This window comes from Pituophis catenifer, unplaced genomic scaffold (genome assembly GCF_029215685.1).
Source record: "Pituophis catenifer annectens isolate HBS135680 unplaced genomic scaffold, rPitCat1.0.hap2 SCAF_1, whole genome shotgun sequence".
NCBI classification, from domain to species: domain Eukaryota; kingdom Metazoa; phylum Chordata; class Lepidosauria; order Squamata; family Colubridae; genus Pituophis; species Pituophis catenifer.
Genome location: NW_027256881.1, coordinates 159,856,762 through 159,874,869, shown reverse-complemented (window position 1 = coordinate 159,874,869; position 18,108 = coordinate 159,856,762). Strand labels below are relative to the sequence as shown.

Genomic DNA, 18,108 nt, shown 5'->3' with positions numbered 1-18,108 from the left:
GAGCGGTCTATGTTTCTGGACCACCTAAATGGCACTGAGTGATGGAGGATCCTACTCCTCACTGGTGACCCCGTTAATTTCATTGGAAGTAATGAGGACACAGGGAAATGAAATGCAAAACATGCAGCCTAGGCTAGGGTAATTGTGGCTTCAATTAGGGGCATTTGGGCAGCAGAGATTCCACTGGAAATTGTTATAAGTAGGCTTCTGACAAGCAGAGTCAATGGGGAAACCAGATTCACTTAACAACTCTGTTACTAAAGTGCAGTGATTCACTTAACAACTGTGGCAAGAAAGGTCGTAAAATGGGGCAAAATTAACTTAACAAATATTTCACTTAGCAACAGAAATTTGGGCCTCAATTGTGGTCCTTAAGTTGAACACTACCTGTACTATTATTAGATTTTTATGTCACCTTTTTATATATGAATATATACCTGCCTACTCTTTTTTGCTGATACAGCTGCATGTCTTTATTAGATATGTTGATTTTTATATAAAGGACTAGAATTTCATTCTAATACCCAGTGCTATGTGTGTTTACTCAGAAGAAACTGCCATTGATTTCAGCAAGACCAAATGAGCAGGTGTAAAATTGTTGTTAAAATTCTGCTTTTTCAATAATGTAGCATATGGGTTAGAAATATACTAGTATATTTTCAAGTTATAGCAAATATATGTAAAGTGTTCTTTACTTTTGCATAAATACCGTGTTTTCCCGAAAATAAGACCCTGTCTTATATTTTTTTTTGAACCCTGAAATAAGCGCTTGGCCTTATTGCCATGCTCTCGAAAGCCCGATTGGGCTTATTATCAGGGGATGTCTTATTTTGGGGAAAACAGGGTAAGCCTATTGGAAAAGCACTAGGCATTGTTTATAATTATGTACTATTGAAGTAGACTGGCCACTAGGAGGTATAGATGCTCTATAGTAAATGTGCTGAATAGTTATTATATAAAGGGCTCAGAAAATATATATATATATGTTTTTCTTTTAGCCAGGTTTTTCCTATGTAACCAAGATTTTTCTACAGCCCTAGTTCAGTGGAGTCACATCCACTCGATTCTGGGCTTTTTTCCTTCTGGCAGCCAGCAGGCCAGCATATGCACATAAGTGATATGGGAAAGACTGGAAACAGCTGGACCAAATCTTTCAGAGGGCATGATTGTTTGGGGGAGGATGCTTTTCTTGTACAGCATGGTTTGAAAAGTGCTCTTCAGATCCTTTGCACAGCTCTAATAATAATTTACAATACTGCATAATTCTAAGTTTATCTTCCGTGTTTCCCCGAAAATAAGATCCTGTCTTATATTTTTTTGAACCCTGAAATAAGTGCTTGGCCTTATTGCCATGTGCTCAAAAGCCAGATTGGTTTTATTATCAGGGGATGTCTTATTTTGGGGGAAACAGGGTAGTTAGAAGTATACCCCAGTTAATTATATGGCATTCGGGGACCATAGTGTGAGGACTATTCAGTAACTTGAATCATCTTTCTCTTTAAAGCTGTTCATTATTATGCAATAAGATGCAGTTAAGGAAATAAAATCAAATTCTATGCGTAAAGATGGTATTTGGTAAAGGATTGGAGAGAATAAACATTTTTAGACCCATTATGAGAATGATGAGTGCAATGATTATCTTAGAAATAAGACATAAAATTCAAACATCTCATAAGTGCAACAGAAAATGCTACCTATTTATAAAGGAAATTTATAAAGAATGGCAGAAGAATGCTTCAGATAGAAGCAAATTCTGCTATTTGGTAGGACTTGATTCCAATTAGTATATACAGGATTGATAAAGAGCAAGATTGAGTGGGCATATTAAAATGCATATAAAGATTAGCATAAGCTATCATGCAGGCTGATAAACCAAGTTGCATAGAGCATACATTTTTAAAAGACGTGTTGCATGTTTTTAAAATATAAATGTCATTTTTTTATAGCAAGAAATACTATTAGTTTCAAAGATGGAAGTGGAAGAGGGAACACAGATTCTTGAAGGTATTGTTTTACATTTCTTTATCTATGAGAACCCTGAAAATGAGTGGCTAAGACATTAGTATTTATAATACAGTTGTTTCAGATTATTCTTGCCTCTTGACTGTCTTTACCTGGTCCCACAGAATTTGGGACAAAACTGGGACAGTGATCGACAAAAGAAAATATTTGTCATGTTCAATTACAGACATTTCAAAAATTCTGTTTTCACTCTGTCATTTTGGGGTATTGAATGTAGATTAATGAGGAAAAAAATTTCAACAACTGTAGAATCAGGCTGCAGCATAGCAAAATTGACAAAAGTGAAGGGTCTGAATCCTTTTTGAATGCACTGTATACATAGGTTGAACAATAAAAAAGAAAATACTCTTCAAATACATTGTTATTTTAAAATCTCAGGGTCCTTTGCATCATCATTCTCCCAGAGATTAGAATGACCCACACTAATACTCTTCCGAAAGGCGCTGAAGACCTGGTCTTGCCAGCGGGCCTGGGGAATCCAAAGCAGGATGGAGCCCATTAAATGGCTCGTGTGATCTGCTGTCGCCGGGGCGGGAGGTGGGGGGTGATTTTGTTATATTGTACTATATTAATTTATTTGATTCTTTTTGTTAGTTTTTATTGTTTTAAATGTGGTCTTATATTCTGTAAACCGCCTTGAGTCGCCATGGGCGAATAGGCAGCAATATAAATTAAATAAATAAATAAATATATGAATTGAAAATATGTAATCATACATAGCAAAAGAAATTTAAAGTATGTCTCAAACTTAACAGCAAATGATAGAAGATAATGTTAATTTTGTAAAAAAATATTTGACAGAACAAGTTAAACTAACAAACTAAAGAGTCTTGTGTTATTTTTATTCTTGGGAGACTAAAAAAAAAATCCCCTTTCAAACACATTAGCTAGCCAAGACCTGTGCTCCCTTCCCTTGGTAATTCACAAAAGCTTTAGGGAAATTTTTCATTAATCATACATTTTTGAAGCTTTGTCTTTTGTCACCCTATCAGAAATATAACTGTACACCTGATATAGTTATAAAACTATTACTATTGGAGCAAAAATCCATATAACAGTAATTCTCCATGTAGAAAATAATTATTTCAGTGCTGCTGTCCAGTGGCTACTCCCCTTATTTATCAAGTTTTAAATGACAAATAGTTATTGAATTGCATAGTCTCACTGAACAATGAAATAAAATCTATGTTTGTTTATTTTGTAATATCTTTTATAAAATAAGATCTTGAGGATTTCTACAAGAATGTATCAAGATTTTCTAATATAGACATCATGTAACTGCAGCTGACAGGTATAGAAGAACACCCCATAGGGTTCTAATTATTTCTAGGCTTTTATTTAGCAGACAAAGAAAAAGACATGACATAGATGAAATATTTACTATTTAATATGCAAGGATCAATTATGTCTGTTATTTGTGATGCATATTGAGAAGTTTGTATAAATGTCTAAGCAAACTGTATTGAACTTTAAATCAGAAAACTTAAAACTGGATGCCCAATGGAGCTATAATTCCTTAATTAAAAATCATATGGAAATATTTTAGATTTTGTTTGATATCATTCTATATTGTTTGTTGGTTGTTTCCTTAGGATTGTACTGCAATAAAGCTGATATAAAAATCTAAACAAACCCTAATATTTTGAGAACCAGTCCAGGATTTAGCCACATTGGTTTAAATTTATTTGTTGTAATTTCTCTATTATTTATAAAGTAAATATTTTACTGAGAAAATACTGCCAACATCTCATTTGAATTGTATAACACTAAGTATGTGTTATAGAGCACAGCAGTCTAACCAGATTTAGGTGAAAGTTTTTCAGCATTCTTACTTTTTGCAGTTGAAATAGACTCTCCGGAAACAAAATTCATGATGGTATCTTCAAAACAAAAAGTGAAATGCCAACGACTTCCAAAGAACATTAAAAAGAGTCTAGAATCCAAGATCCATTGGACAATAATGTAAGTACTCATTATCTTCTCCCTTTTAGGAAGTTTCACCTACATTAATAAATCCAGTTGTCATTAATAATATCTTCTAAGTAAAAGAATTCGGGGAATGAAAAAAAAATAATGATTTTGATTATTAGCTGGATTTTTGCAAATCTGAATGATTGCTTTGATTGCAGAATAATTTTGATTGCACTGATTTCACCCAAGTGTACACCTCTGAAATGCAGTATTGGTATTTGATGGATTTTTGGCAATAACAAACAATGTCTTCACTTGCACAGTAGTTTCAGTTGCACAGAGTGCATGTAAACACACATCTAGAATAAAAGAATTGGTATTGATTGCTAGCTGAATTTTTGCACAATGGTTTTGGTTGCACTTAATTATATGTAAACAAATACATCTGGTGTTATGTAAAATCAACACACATAAATGCTAACAATTACACAGGAAATGTTGAAAAGCAGAAAGCAAGACACAAATCAATCCTGTTTACACTGAGGATATCTTGGTGTGCAAATGATTTTGTGTCTGCTATTAACACTTTTTCCAGGCAAAGACATAAAAGCATCACATAATGTGCATATGGGTGAAAAACGTTAATATATTATCTCTCTTTACAGAGCTATTCTCTATGAAATTACAAAAGATTACAACGAAACTGAAAAGCACTTGAATATCCTCAAGGAAAGGTAAAGAAAACACTTAAACAACAACAACCCAAAACTCCTGCCATTGTTCACCCAATGTTAGGATAATATAAATGCTTTTGAATTCAATAAGTTTTATCCTTAAAATAGATTTAAAATGTCTGCAGTTAGCAGTGTAATACAAGTATTCCTCCAGTTACGACAGTTCATTTAGTGATGGTTTGAAATTACGACATCCCCCCCCCAAAAAAATAAAGTACTTACGACCCAGTTCTGAAGTTATGTATGTTGCAGCACCACAGCAGCCGTTTGTCCTTACAGCGGACCGCAGAGACCGTGCAACATGTCCCCTGCATACGCCCCCCCCATCCCGCCCCTGCCAGGTCTGCAGAGGCACTGGGCTGGCTTTGCTAGCCCCTCCTCCCCCCGATTCCACTTGCTCTTCCCCACCCTGTTTCCGATCACTCACTTACCTTTCGAAGAGCTCCAGAGCAGCCTAACCCATGTGGCAGAAAAGTGGCCATCTTTTATTCAGACACTGGTGAAGCTGTAAGAATGCGAGATCTAAGGAAAATAGTTTCATCAGCTTCTGAATAAAAAAATCTTTGACTTTTCTGCCACAAGGCCAGCATCCCTGCAAGCTTTGTTTGGTTCCAGCCTGGGCAGTGCCTCAGCAGCCTTCTACTTGTGACTGGGTGGCTAGTTTGAATCAGCAGCTTCAGGAATTGGGGCATGAAGGCAGCGGCAACCAATCAATGCAGAGCTTATTTCCTTTATCTTGGGTTGAACTGCAAGCTCCATCTCTTACTCAGATGCTGGTGAAGCTTAGATTTCACCTGTGCAGACCCAGCGGGGCAGGATGCGGGGAGGGGGAAGCAACACTGGGGCATGCAATTTTGGGAAGCAAGTTGCGGCAGTACAGGAAATTTGGAGAGTAGATGGAACAATTTATGACCTTCCCACCATCTTCCTCATTGACATTACTTGTGAGAAGCCAGCAGGAAGGGTTGTAAATATCCATAATGTGACCATGGGGTATGGGTTGCACATCATAAATGTAAGTTGGTTGCCAAGTGCCTGAATCTTGATCACATGACCAGATGGGAGCTATGACATCTGGAACATTGCAGATTAGCTATAAGTATAACTAGTAAATTCTACTTTCAGGGCCATCACAATTTCAAACAGTCACTGTACAAGTGGTCAATAAGTGAGGATTACCTATATACATCAAGTAATAGTACAAATAGAAAGGGGTTTCTTATGTCATTAATAGCCAAGTAATAGTAGCAATAAAATTGAAGTGGTATTTCTGGAATTCCTCTGAATTCCAAATATGCTTAAGAAAGCACTGCACATAAAATAGAGGGGAATTAGGACTTCACATGTTATTTATACAGTGCTTCTTCTTAATGTACCTTGCAGCTCTCTTAATTATTTTTGGAGCAACTATGCCACATATTGGGTCAAGTTTAGCTTATCACAGACAGTACCTAATGACAGCACCTAATGGTATTAGGTTTTTTAGAAATCATTTAATGTTTTTTTTACTTTTATAGGAAAAAGCATTAGAATGGTATTGGTTCCTGAATTTTAATATTTCTGCCTAGAGCATCTAGAATCAGAATTATTGCCCAATTAGAACCTAATAAAACACATTCAGCTTATTAAAAGATGAAATGATAGAGAAGTAGCATATTTATTTGAATTGGTACGTTAGTGCATATGTTGAAATGTCGAACATTCTAATATGCAGCTGTTCTCTTCCGCACCTCCACCCTCTTAAGCTGGTGTAGGAAAATAAGGTATACAAGGTAGTCTCAACTTACAACCAGAATTTCTGTTGCTAAGCAAGGTGATTGTTAAGTGAGTCATGCCAGATTTTACAAAAAAAATTTGCCACAATTAATCAAATCACTGCAGTTTCTAATTGAATCGTATGGTCATTAAACAAATCCAGCTTCCCCCGTTGATTTAGTTTGTTGGAAGCTAGCTGGGAAGGTTGCAAGTGGCAATCACGTGAACTGGGATGCTGCAACCATTGTAAATATGTGCTGGTTGCCAAGTGCCTGAATTTTGATCATGTGACGGGGATACTTTTAAGTGTGAGGTTGTAAGTGTGAGGACTCGTAAGTCACTTTTTTTCAGTATTGTAACTTCAAATGGATGCTAAACAAATAGTTATAAAATAAGAAGTAGCTGCACCAATAACCAATCTACAAACCTGGCTAGGTAACCAGGGTAGATAAATATCGATGATTTTTTTTAAAAAAAAAAAAACCAAAAATTGGATTTTTAAAATTTAAATTGGATTTTTTTTTATTTTTATTAACTTTATTTTAATAAAATGCTTTTGGAGTAAAAATCTATCTAAAGATAGTTTTTTATTTAAGACTAACTGTACCGGTCACGCATTGCTGTGGCTCAGGCTTGTGGGTATACAATATTTTTTGACAGAGTGCCAATAATTTCCCTCTGTAGCTCAGGTCACGCCTACTTTGCCTCCATCCCACCAGTCTTTTCACTCGGTCGATTGGATTCAGATCTGAGTTGCCTTTCTGTACGTTTCTTTTTGGACTTTAACGTTGCTTAATGAATTGCTTTCTTGGACTTTTACCTATTTGGTGTTTGTATTGGGAGAGCTGTGCGTCGTGGGATTGGCGGAGGCCTCCGCCCAGGCTGCTGTCGGTGAGTTTGTGTTCCTGGGGCTCCGGGACGCTGGCCGCCGACAAATAATTTAAATCCAGCAGCCATCCGGAGGTTTGTCTTCGGATGCCTCCGAGGATACTTTGCTGCGGGTGTAAGAGCTGATTTCCCGGCTTGCCAGTATAACTGCCTTCACCTTCACAGCTCTCCGCACCACAGGTGGCATCAGAGTATGCCAAAGGTACGGCATACTCTGTTAGTCGGGAGGATGCTTCGCGGCGGTTGACATTTCCCGCCATTTTGCTTGTGGGTTTGGCGGCGGCGGCACTGAGGGGAAAAGACCCAGCTCGTGCCTGCCATTGTGGTGCTGCGATGTTAAAGTCCAAAAAGAAACGTAGAGAAAGGCAACTCAGGTCTGAATCCAATCGACTGAGTGAAAAGACTGGTGGGACGGAGGCAAAGTAGGCGTGACCTGAGCTACAGAAGGATACGACACAGCTCAATTCCAACGCAATGTCACACTAAATAATTGAATCAAAATGAAAATAAATCGAAATCTATGAAAATTCAATTTATCAATGCAATCGGAAACATTGAAATGGAATCGTAAAATTGGAAATTTGGAAATCGTAAATGGATCGTAAATCGGAAACATTGAAATGGAATCGTAAAATATTTAGTATAGTGTGTGTTGCTTTTACGTCCAACAGATGGTGCTGTTTTCAAAAAAGCATGTTTTTACCGTTTTTACCTGTCACAGGTGTGACATCTATATATAGTAGGTATATAAAAACACGCGCGTATTCGAATGCAACGTTGTGTCAAAATTTCAAAGCAATTGGTGAAGAACTTTCGGAGATTTAAGATTTTGAACAAACGAACATTTACATATATATATATATATATATATATATATATATATATATATATATATATATAATTTAGTTTATTCAGCATGAAATGGAGCTTAGTTATGTAGCATGACGCTATATTCTGCAATATTGGGACTGTCGGTGAGTCAATAGCAGGTCAGAGGAGGAGCCCCTGCAGGACAGAGATAACAGTTGCTCTTTAAAAATTACGATTTAAATCGAGCCTTTTTACTAGTGATTTAAATCATGATTTCAATTGTGATTTAAATCGACTTGATTTAAATCAAATCCACCCTGTAGGTAATTAATGGTATATGTGAATGACCTTGGGTGTTTCACAAGGTGAAAAGCCACAGCCAGAGGAACAGTTGAATAAGAGGCAGCTTAGTCCATAAAAGGAATATGGTCATAGTAAACATTTCAGAAGGAACCTTTCCTAGTTTCTTGAGTTGTAAAGGAGAAAAATACAATTGTACAAGATTCTTTTAAAATAATCTTAGAATAAAGAAAAATTAATTCATCTGGACATGTTTCCAATCTGAATTACTTTGTAAATCTGATAGTAACTTCTAAGCATATGTTAGAAAGAATTTGTAATTTTGTAAGCTGCCCAAAACACTTTTTGTGAGAAAGGTGGATATTTAAATTTGCTAAATTACAAAGTTTTCTGAATTTTATGCAAATTGCTTCAGCAGGCTAAATAACTTTTTCTGTTTCTATATAATACAATATGTATTAAGGGATCTACCCCGCTATCTCTTTGATATTCTTCTGTGATGCCAATCTGTGTTGCTTTACTTTTTCAAAAAAAAATTCTTTCATTAAATAATAAGATATTGAATTGTACAATACCATTCTAATCCTTACATGGTCCATATAGGCATTTTAGAGGAAAAAATGGCATATATTAGCTTAAGCCATAGTGTGTTTCTTTAGTTTTGCTTTAAGTAGATGTTTGACCAAATAACTGTGGTCTGTAACTTAAGGTTATATTGCTTTAACCCAGTAGAACATAGTTACATCACTAAGGCAAAGGCCTAAGTTATATGTTGAGTTCCAACATTTATGTGTGCATACTGTCACTATCCAGATAAAGACATGTTGGACTAATTGATATATAGATGGCCCCTGACTGTAATTGAGCCTGGTAATTATGGCTATAAGTTGTGGTGGGTCATAAAACAGATCATCATATGACTGACCCAATTTTTCCAGCAATCATTAGATGAACACTGTGGCAGTTAAACAAACTTATTGTTTGCTATGGGTAATTTTTGCTGGAAACATCCGTGGAAGGAAACATAGTTTTTGGCCAAAAAAAAAGTAACATGACTGAGAGAAGCTACGAATGACCACAAATGGGGCTGGTTGCTGAGCACCCAAAATGTCACATGTCTGGGGGGGTGTCAGCCATCAAATCTTCAGAACTGGGTCATAAATTCTTGTTGCGGAGGCCTGTTGTAACTTAAACAATTGGTCATAAGTTGAGGACCTCTTATATACTCAGATTTGGACTTGGCAGTTTTCTTTGCTTGGTACATTTCTTTTGTTGATGCCAAAGATCAGTGCAGAGATAGTGAGGAACAAATATATTACAAATTTAACAACTTCATTGATTTTCGACAGAGAAACATTTTTAGCATAGTAACTAGTAACCTGTTTCCCTGAAAATAAGACCTATACTGAAAATAAGCCTTAGCGTGTTTTTACGCATGCGCCTAATATAAGCGCTACCCCCAAAATAAGCCCTACTTAAGAGCCTGCTCAGCCAGCTGCCTGCCCAGTCTATATGGTTACAGTGCCGCAGCCACGAGGTGTGACAGAACTGCCCCATGCGACCTGCACCGGCTTACCTCAGGGCCCCTGTAGCCAGGCCATCCATGTCCTGACACTTGTCTCGTGGCGGCAGCACCAACTACCATGTGCAGCAGGAGCCCATGTGACCGGCGGCCCACTTTTTCTGCTTGGTCGTGGCCATGTATGCTGGTGCTGTTGCCACGAGGTGAGGCAGGTGTCAGGGTGATGCACATGGGGCAGCTCCACCTCCCCACCTTGCGGCTGTGGTACCGGTACAACACTCCCCTCCTCCATTGTGGCCATGAGCAAGCAGAAGAAGTGGGCCAGCGGGATCCTGCTGGATAGCAGGATCGGGGCATGGTGGCTTAGCTACAGGAGCCTTGAGATAAGCTGGTGCAGGGGTAGCTCCAACACCGCCCCCCCGCCTCATGGCGGCAGCACTGGTAAGCAGAAGAAGTGGGCCTCCCATATATGGCAGGGGGAATCCTCCCCTCAAAATAAGCCCTAATGCTTATTTAGCGCCCCCCCCCCCGCCCCCCAAAAAAGAACTCGTCTTATTTGGTTTGATATTTTCATTGCATGATTTCATATATTACAGATAATCATGATAGTATTAGCATAAAATGATAATGTTGTTTAACAATTTACTGAAGGCTCCTGAAAAGTATTCAAACTTTGGAAGTTCCTGTGGATGAGCTGAATTATCTGAGCAATGTAAAAAAGATTCTAAAAGAAGAAAAGAAAAAGTATATTTTAATGGAAGAAGGATTGAAGCATCTGGAGGTAAATAAGGAAGAGAGGATGGATTTTAAGAATTTATATAGTACATTGAATGAGTAAATAGTTAATATGATATACTAAACAATGTTCCACGAATGAGATTTTCCCATAGCTATGTTAGAATGTTGCTACAAAATCAATGAACAATATTGCCTGACTTTATTATTTCCATTCATATATTATTACTACTATTCCAAGCATCTGTAAAATGTCATAATAAATCTTATTAATCTTTCATACATTCAAAATGCTCTGATACTTATAAAAAGGTGCAATTTATTTGAGATGACATCGAAACCTGACACATCACATCATTACTGTTCTTTCCTTTTTAATCTATTTTTTTTTATTTTTCTTTATGAAATTTAAAAACAGTTGGTGCTAATCATTACACTATTGTTGCAGAATATAAATATGCAGATTAGCTGAGATTTGATTATTTGTGGTTTGATTCAAAGGATTAAAATTTCCATTTTGAATGGGCAAATCAATTTTGATTTATTCTTCTATGCATAAAGTCCATTGATGGATTCAATTGTGGCCCAACTAAATCAGCAATGTTGACAATTATTAGGGTTATGTAATATTTAGATTCTGGTTTGGATTCATGGTATTTTCCAAAAACTTGACAACTGTTAAAGGAAAGTTTTTGAATTGAATTAGAAGTGTTGCACAGCCAGACAAGCTTGTGATGGGGAATAACAGTGGGCTGATGCTCCTCAAAGATGCAGAGAGCCACTATGGTTTAAAACACTGACTGGGAGGTGGATTTTGATTCATGGTTCCTTCCGAATAAACTGCAGATATGGAACTGTTTTCTCCATTGGCTTGTGAGTTGAGCTTCCAGAGTTCTGGATTGCATCTGTGCTCTTAATTGCAGTGGCACCAATGTGGACGTTAAGGTTTACCTTCCCCACTCTTAATTACTTTGGGAATGTATAGTATACCCGTATATATTCGAGTATAAGCCGACCTGAATATAAGCCGAGGCACCTAATTTTACCACAAAAAACTGGAAAACTTATTGACTCGAGTATAAACCTAGGGTGGGAAATGCAGCAGCTATTGGTAAATTTCAAAATAAAAATAGATACCAATAAAATTACATTAATTGAGGCATCAATAGGTTAAATGTTTTTGGCTATGACAACTACTTTCAAAATGATTACTGGATATTTCCTGTTACATGAAACTGCTGAAAGGCTTTTGCAGTCATATAATGCAACAAAACATTTTTTTAATGGTAAAAGTAAACTGACATATGAAGCTACTTCTAAATAACTATGTAAGAGAGGAATAAATCTTTTTCTGAAAATTACTGGCGCAAATACACAAAATTAGAGCTGTAATGTGTGGTAATATTTATAATAGAATTTTGGTGGAGGAAATAAAGTTGAAAACTACATGAAAGGAACATGAAAGTGATAAAGTCACTGTATATGAATTGGGTAGCTATATAAATTTGTTTAATAAATACAATGGGAAAGGTCTTTGGGGATTCCAGAATTTACATGGCACTAATTGGATTTTTGATCTCCCTTTTATTTTGAGACATAATAGGCTAGTTTTACACTATAACTAAATTACACAAGAGAATGTAGTATATATACCAAAAATAATTCAATAACAATTTAATCTGATACATTGGGTTAAGTGATGTAGGGCTTGATCTAATTTCATGCAAGTTCAAGCCTCTGTTAAGAGATACCTGCATTCTCTCTCTCTCTCTCTCTCTCTCTCTCTCTCTCTCTCTCCCTTCCTTTTTCTTTTTTTTTTCTCTTTCTTTCTTTGTCTCTTTCTTCTCTCTCTCTCTTTCTTTCTCCCTCTCTTTCTCCTTTCTCCCTTTCTGTGAAGAACCCCAGAAGGTCTTTGGTAGGAGGAAGAAAAGCCCTAAACAATGAGGATTTCTTTGTTTGTTTCTCCCTTGAAGCCCCTCCCCCCGCAGCCCGTTTTTGCTTCCAGGGGGCTGCAGGGAGTCTTGCTAGGCACCCCCTCACGCCCCATTTTGGCCTTAGCAAGCCTCCCTGCAGCCCTTGGAAGCCAAAACCGGGCGTGGGGGGGGCGCTGCACTCCCACCCCACACCCCTCGTTTTGGCCTTAGCAAGCCTCCCTGCAGCCCCTGGAAGCAAAAACGGGTTGCAGGAAAAAAGGCATTTTTTCCTCATTTGAGTATAAGCCGAGGGGGGCTTTTTTCAGCATAAAAAATGTGCTGAAAAACTCGGCTTATACTCAAATATATACAGTACAGTTATACATGTGTCTGTGGTATACACTTATGGCAACATCATTCTTTTTTTCTTTTACATTAACCCAAATGGATTCAAGAAGGTTTTTTTTTTCCCCTCATTACTGTAGAAGTGTAGTTGTTTGTTACATACAATATAAACCCACCTCTTTTCTCAGGTCTGTTTCTTTTGAACAATTTAAATCCAGTACATTCAAGTCATTGGTTTCATCCCACCAAAGTTTCAGTAATGGCAACAATGTCATATCTGGCCTCATGTACTAGGACAGTGTTGGTGAACGGGAGCGCATGTGCAGGGGAGCACTGGAAACCAGAAGAACAGCTCCCTGGCACGTGCATGCACACCAGCCACCTGGTCTTCCGGTTTCTGGTGCTCCTCCACACACAAAGACCAGCTGCCAGCATGCATGCATGTGCCTGAACCCGGAAGAGCTACGGGCAATGCTGGTGTGCCCGGAGAGATGACTCTGCATGCCACTTCTGGCACGCATGCCATAGGTTCACTATCACAGTACTAGGACTTCAAGTTCACCTCGTTTGTTCCTCATACTTTGAGCATTAGTATATAGGCATCTGAGTCCTTTTTGACTGACTCTGCATTTGCTTCCTACATTACCTGTTTTGTATCTGAGTTTCCCTTCCTTCTCAACCACTTGATTGGATGTCTTGAGGTTTATGCTTGAGTTTAGGCCCTAAAGCTTAATTTCCCTCTCCTTCCAATTTTAGCTTAAAACCCTTTGGATAAGCCAAGCCAGTTGTTTTCCAAACATGTTCTTCCTGGTTCTTGTGATGTGTAGCTCATCCCCTGCTAGAAACCCTTCATTAAAGTAATGTAGATTGGTCTAGGTCGGAATATAAAGTTCTCTCAACAGCACTATCCATTCAACCAGTGGTTTACATTCGGTTCCAACACCATTCTGTTCTGACACCATGCCTTCTCTCTCTCCCTCTTCACCTCTTTCTTCTGCTTCTTTAACTTACTTAATTTTATCTTATACATGTTACTTTTCCTCCTTTTTCTTCATCTTTTCCACACTAAGTTCCTTGTTGCACCCAATGCCATGCTGCTGCTGCCCTTGAAAAACATCTTGAGTCATTTGCATCTCCTGCCGCCACTGGTTGCACCTGCCAATGTGCCTGCATTCCTGCTCACGCGTTGCATCTGCTGCCTCTGCTGCTCAGTAAACATCTTATTGCCAACAGTCACACTCATAGTTACGCCTCCCAGCTCAGCAGCAGATGCAGTGCTCACTGATTGTGCCTACTACTGTTGATTGCCTCATTGCCATTGCTATTGCTTTTCCTCTTTTCTTTTCCTGTCCTTCTCTTCCTGCCTGCCCCCCCTTCTCTCTTTCTCCTTCCTTTACTTCAAATTTATTTTCTTTAACTTTGTTCGAACTTCAGTTCTTCTAATTCAAACCAGAGGCTTCTGTTTTGGGACTAATGTACAAGCAACTGAAAAACATGGCTGATTTCACTTCCTTGAAAGACAATACCTACATTTGTGGCTGACTGGAAACTTCTTGTAGATTTTTTGCATAAAACATTTTTAAAATGCATTTATGATTTGTGACTTTGATGATTGCATAATAAAAAAGAATGAGTTTTTTGTAATCACAGTAAGATAACTTTGTCATCATTATTGTATTTGCTGTAAATTGGAACTTTCATTTGTTTCTTTCTCTATTAGTTTCTGCTAATTCTTATGGTCTCTTAAAACTTAATAAAGTTTATATAAAAAGTGTTGGACAGCTTTATCATAGCTCCCCCTTCCCAAAGAAGAATAGAAAACTAAATTCTGAAACCCAAGGTGCTGCTTATGAATCCTTAAATGATCTTTTTTATTCCAGTTTACAAATTACATAATTATAAATTATATATTATATTTTTAATATCTATTTAACTAATAGGAATATTTTTTTCAATAGATTCCATGTTATAATTAAGGAGAGAGAGAAGAAATATGTTACATAAACTTTTATGACATATTAAATTTGTCTTAATTCTAACACAAATGCAGTAATGTCCTTACTTCAAATCCATTTGTTGTCATCTTTCATTTTAACCATAGGAAGAAATAACCAAAGATTTCTTAACATTAAATAGAGTGGATGAAAAAATTCAAATACTTCAGAAGAAAATAAAAGCATTAAAACATGAGCTGACAACATTAGAAGCAGAAGCAAATGAGGTATTTGGGAGCCAGTACTGGATTTATTTCTGGGCAGTAAGAATTATACAAGACTTAATTTTTCCTTGACAAAGCAATTTGAGAAATGAAAATAACAGTCTCTTTTTTCCAGAAGCAGATACAGGTAGTCTTCAATTTACAAGCAGTTGTTTAGTGACTGTTTGATGTTACATCAGCCTTAGTTAGTTATTCCAGCCATTGTAAAATGTTGCATATTGGCTGCTTGGCACCCAGCTCACATTTATGACTAATTGCAGCATCCTATAGTCACATGACCACAATTTGCAATATAGGTAGTCCTCGACTTACGTTTAGTGACCATTTGAAGTTACAATTTACTGGAAAAAATGACTTAGAATTGTTTTTCACATGTACGACCATTGCAGCATCCCCATGGTCACATAATCTAAATTTGGACATTTGGCATGCATTTATGATTATTGCAGCATCCTATGGTCATGTGATCACCTTTTGTTACCTTCTGACAAGCAAAAGTCAATGGGGAAGCCAGATTCACTTAACCATGTTACTAACTTAACAACTGCAATGATTCACTTAACTATGGCAAGAAATGTAAAATGGAGAAAAATTCACTCAACTGTCTTGGTTAGCAGTGGAAATTTTGGGCACAATTGTGGTTGTAAGTCAAGGACTACTTATATTTTTTGCTAGTTTCTGGCACCCATTTGGGAGAATGTATTCAGATAACCATGTGATTCACTTAATGATTGCCATTAACATGATTATAAAATTGGGTCCTGTGGGTACCTTGACTTAACAATTTTTCCAGTCCCAATTGACTACCTGTATGGGGAAAGAAAATAAACATTTGGTGTTCTAAATTTACATTAATTGTTTTCTCCATTCTTTCCAGTTATTTCATAGAGATGCTAATCATGACCTAGGTCTTCCTGCTCTTTCAATGGAGTATTTGAAACTACCTGCTCTTCAGGTGAGTAGAAATAGTGGCAGTATGTTTCAAGTACTTCCTGATAGTAAGAAGTCTTTGCTTGTCTTGAACGTATGCCATTGATTGAATAAAAAGTATTCCACTCATTTTAATTTCATTTTGTGCTGTTACACTTTCTATTTTATAGAATGAGGTTTTGAAGATTGGAAATCCATGCACTCTTCTTTATGACATGAATATCATTCAGCAATCAGATGAGATGAAGAATATGATGGCATTTCTAGAACAATTATATGAAAAGGCAGACCATCGATGTACAGAAGAACATTGAAGTAACCTGTATCTTTAGTTCCTTTCGTCTTCCAAGGAAATTTTTGAAAGAAATAGTTTTCCTAACATGATTTGCATTCTGCAATTCTCCATTGACATTGTGGAAATTTTGGATGTAATTAAGAAAATATAATCTACGATTTTATTGGGGAAAAGATATCAAGAGATAGGCTTTTCAGTAACAAGCTAGTCCCATTCTTTTGACTGTAACTATCATTAAGATTTGATGCAAAACTCTTCATGTTGATCAGATGACAAAATAAGTTTTTAAAAGCCTTTTGACCAGTATTCCACATAAGGCTACTTACTACTATATAATACCAAACAGAAAATTTCCTCTGGTTTTGGGTTGTAGTTTCTTTTTGAATATGCTGGTGTAATTTAGATGCAAGCAGACCTGCTGCTTGAGAAACGTACAAATGCAGATAACAACATTTAATTACTTCATTGGCAAGCTGATTTAAGCATAAACAAGTTTTCACTGGAGACTTATGACTCAGTTAAACTCAGAGATAATGAGCAACAAGTTTCTGGCTCTGAAAAATCAAAGGGTAGGAGTTTATTTTTCCCCTGCCTCCTGGAACTGGATATTTGTCATCTACAAATTTTTGTGGATGTGGGTAAAGAATATAATCTGCTTACTTAGGAGGCTAATGCTCCAGGATTCTTAAATATGGTTTCTTTCACTCTGCTCCTTTAGCTGCAGAGTATTATACAGCAGGTTGAGGTGTCTTTCTTCTTGGAATTGTATCTGAGAAAAAGAGAACGCGTGTCAAAACAACACTAAGCTCAACCAGCATTATTACTTTTTGGGAACCTATAATACTTCAATTTCTAGATCTTAAATGGAAAAAGCAGTTGCTTCTTCCATTTTTGTCTTTAGAAATAGGTCTAGGGGAAAAAGGTGGCATTAGGTTAATCATTATGTCATTCTCTTAAATTGTTGCTAAATGAGTTGCTCACTTGGCCACCAAAGGTAAGTCTTTGCTCCTTCCAAGTGGTGGGTGGGAGAAAATCTTTAAAGTGGACTGTGCTTATTGTCTTTGTTCTCCCTTTAGATATCAAGCAATATCATTGGTTGCTTGAAGTATCCCAGTTAATACTGAACATTAAGATGCCCAATCACATCTAATGAGAATGTTAAATTTATTTCTATATTTAAAAAGACCAATCTTGTATAGAATCAAGCAATAGACCTGCTATTGGCTCTTGCCTGGCCTTTGAAGTATAATTGGTTCTCATGGATATTGAAATTAATACTTAAAAGTAGGAGAAGCCTAAAATTGAACTATTTTAATTATAGGGTATCATTCGTCACTCTGATTACCACTGAAAGAAAATAATACCTGATTCTCCTTGGATTTAAGAACAAGTTTAGGGGATAATTCTCTTTCTCAGGGTTGTGTTCCTCTCTGTTAATTTTCAAGGGATATTCATTTTTGGAAAATAAGACAAATTACTGTCGTTAGAACCTTGGCCTAGATGTCCTTTTTCATTTTTTTTGAAAGAGTTGTATATTTTAAAAATAAACATGCTTTTTTGATGCAACCCTAAAGAATACTGTGTTGTCAGTGAGATATCTTTATAATTTATTTACATGTTTCTGTGAGGAAAACCTACAGTAGTCTGATTTCCAGAGGTAAAATTTTATGTATGGTTATTATATAAGGGACATCAGAAGCCTAAGTAAGGGAGGCATATTTGAGAAACAG

General features: G+C 36.8%; 1 protein-coding gene across 1 annotated transcript; it reads left to right on the top strand.

Moving 5' to 3' along the window:
- The first annotated feature begins 1,970 nt into the window (after positions 1 to 1,970).
- On the top strand, positions 1,971 to 16,397 carry CENPQ (centromere protein Q). Its single transcript, XM_070933105.1, has 7 exons — positions 1,971 to 2,004; positions 3,864 to 3,984; positions 4,599 to 4,667; positions 10,594 to 10,723; positions 15,037 to 15,156; positions 16,031 to 16,108; positions 16,254 to 16,397. The coding sequence occupies exons 1-7, from the start codon at positions 1,971 to 1,973 to the stop codon at positions 16,395 to 16,397; spliced, it is 696 nt and encodes a 231-aa protein (XP_070789206.1).
- Positions 16,398 to 18,108: the final 1,711 nt, after the last annotated feature.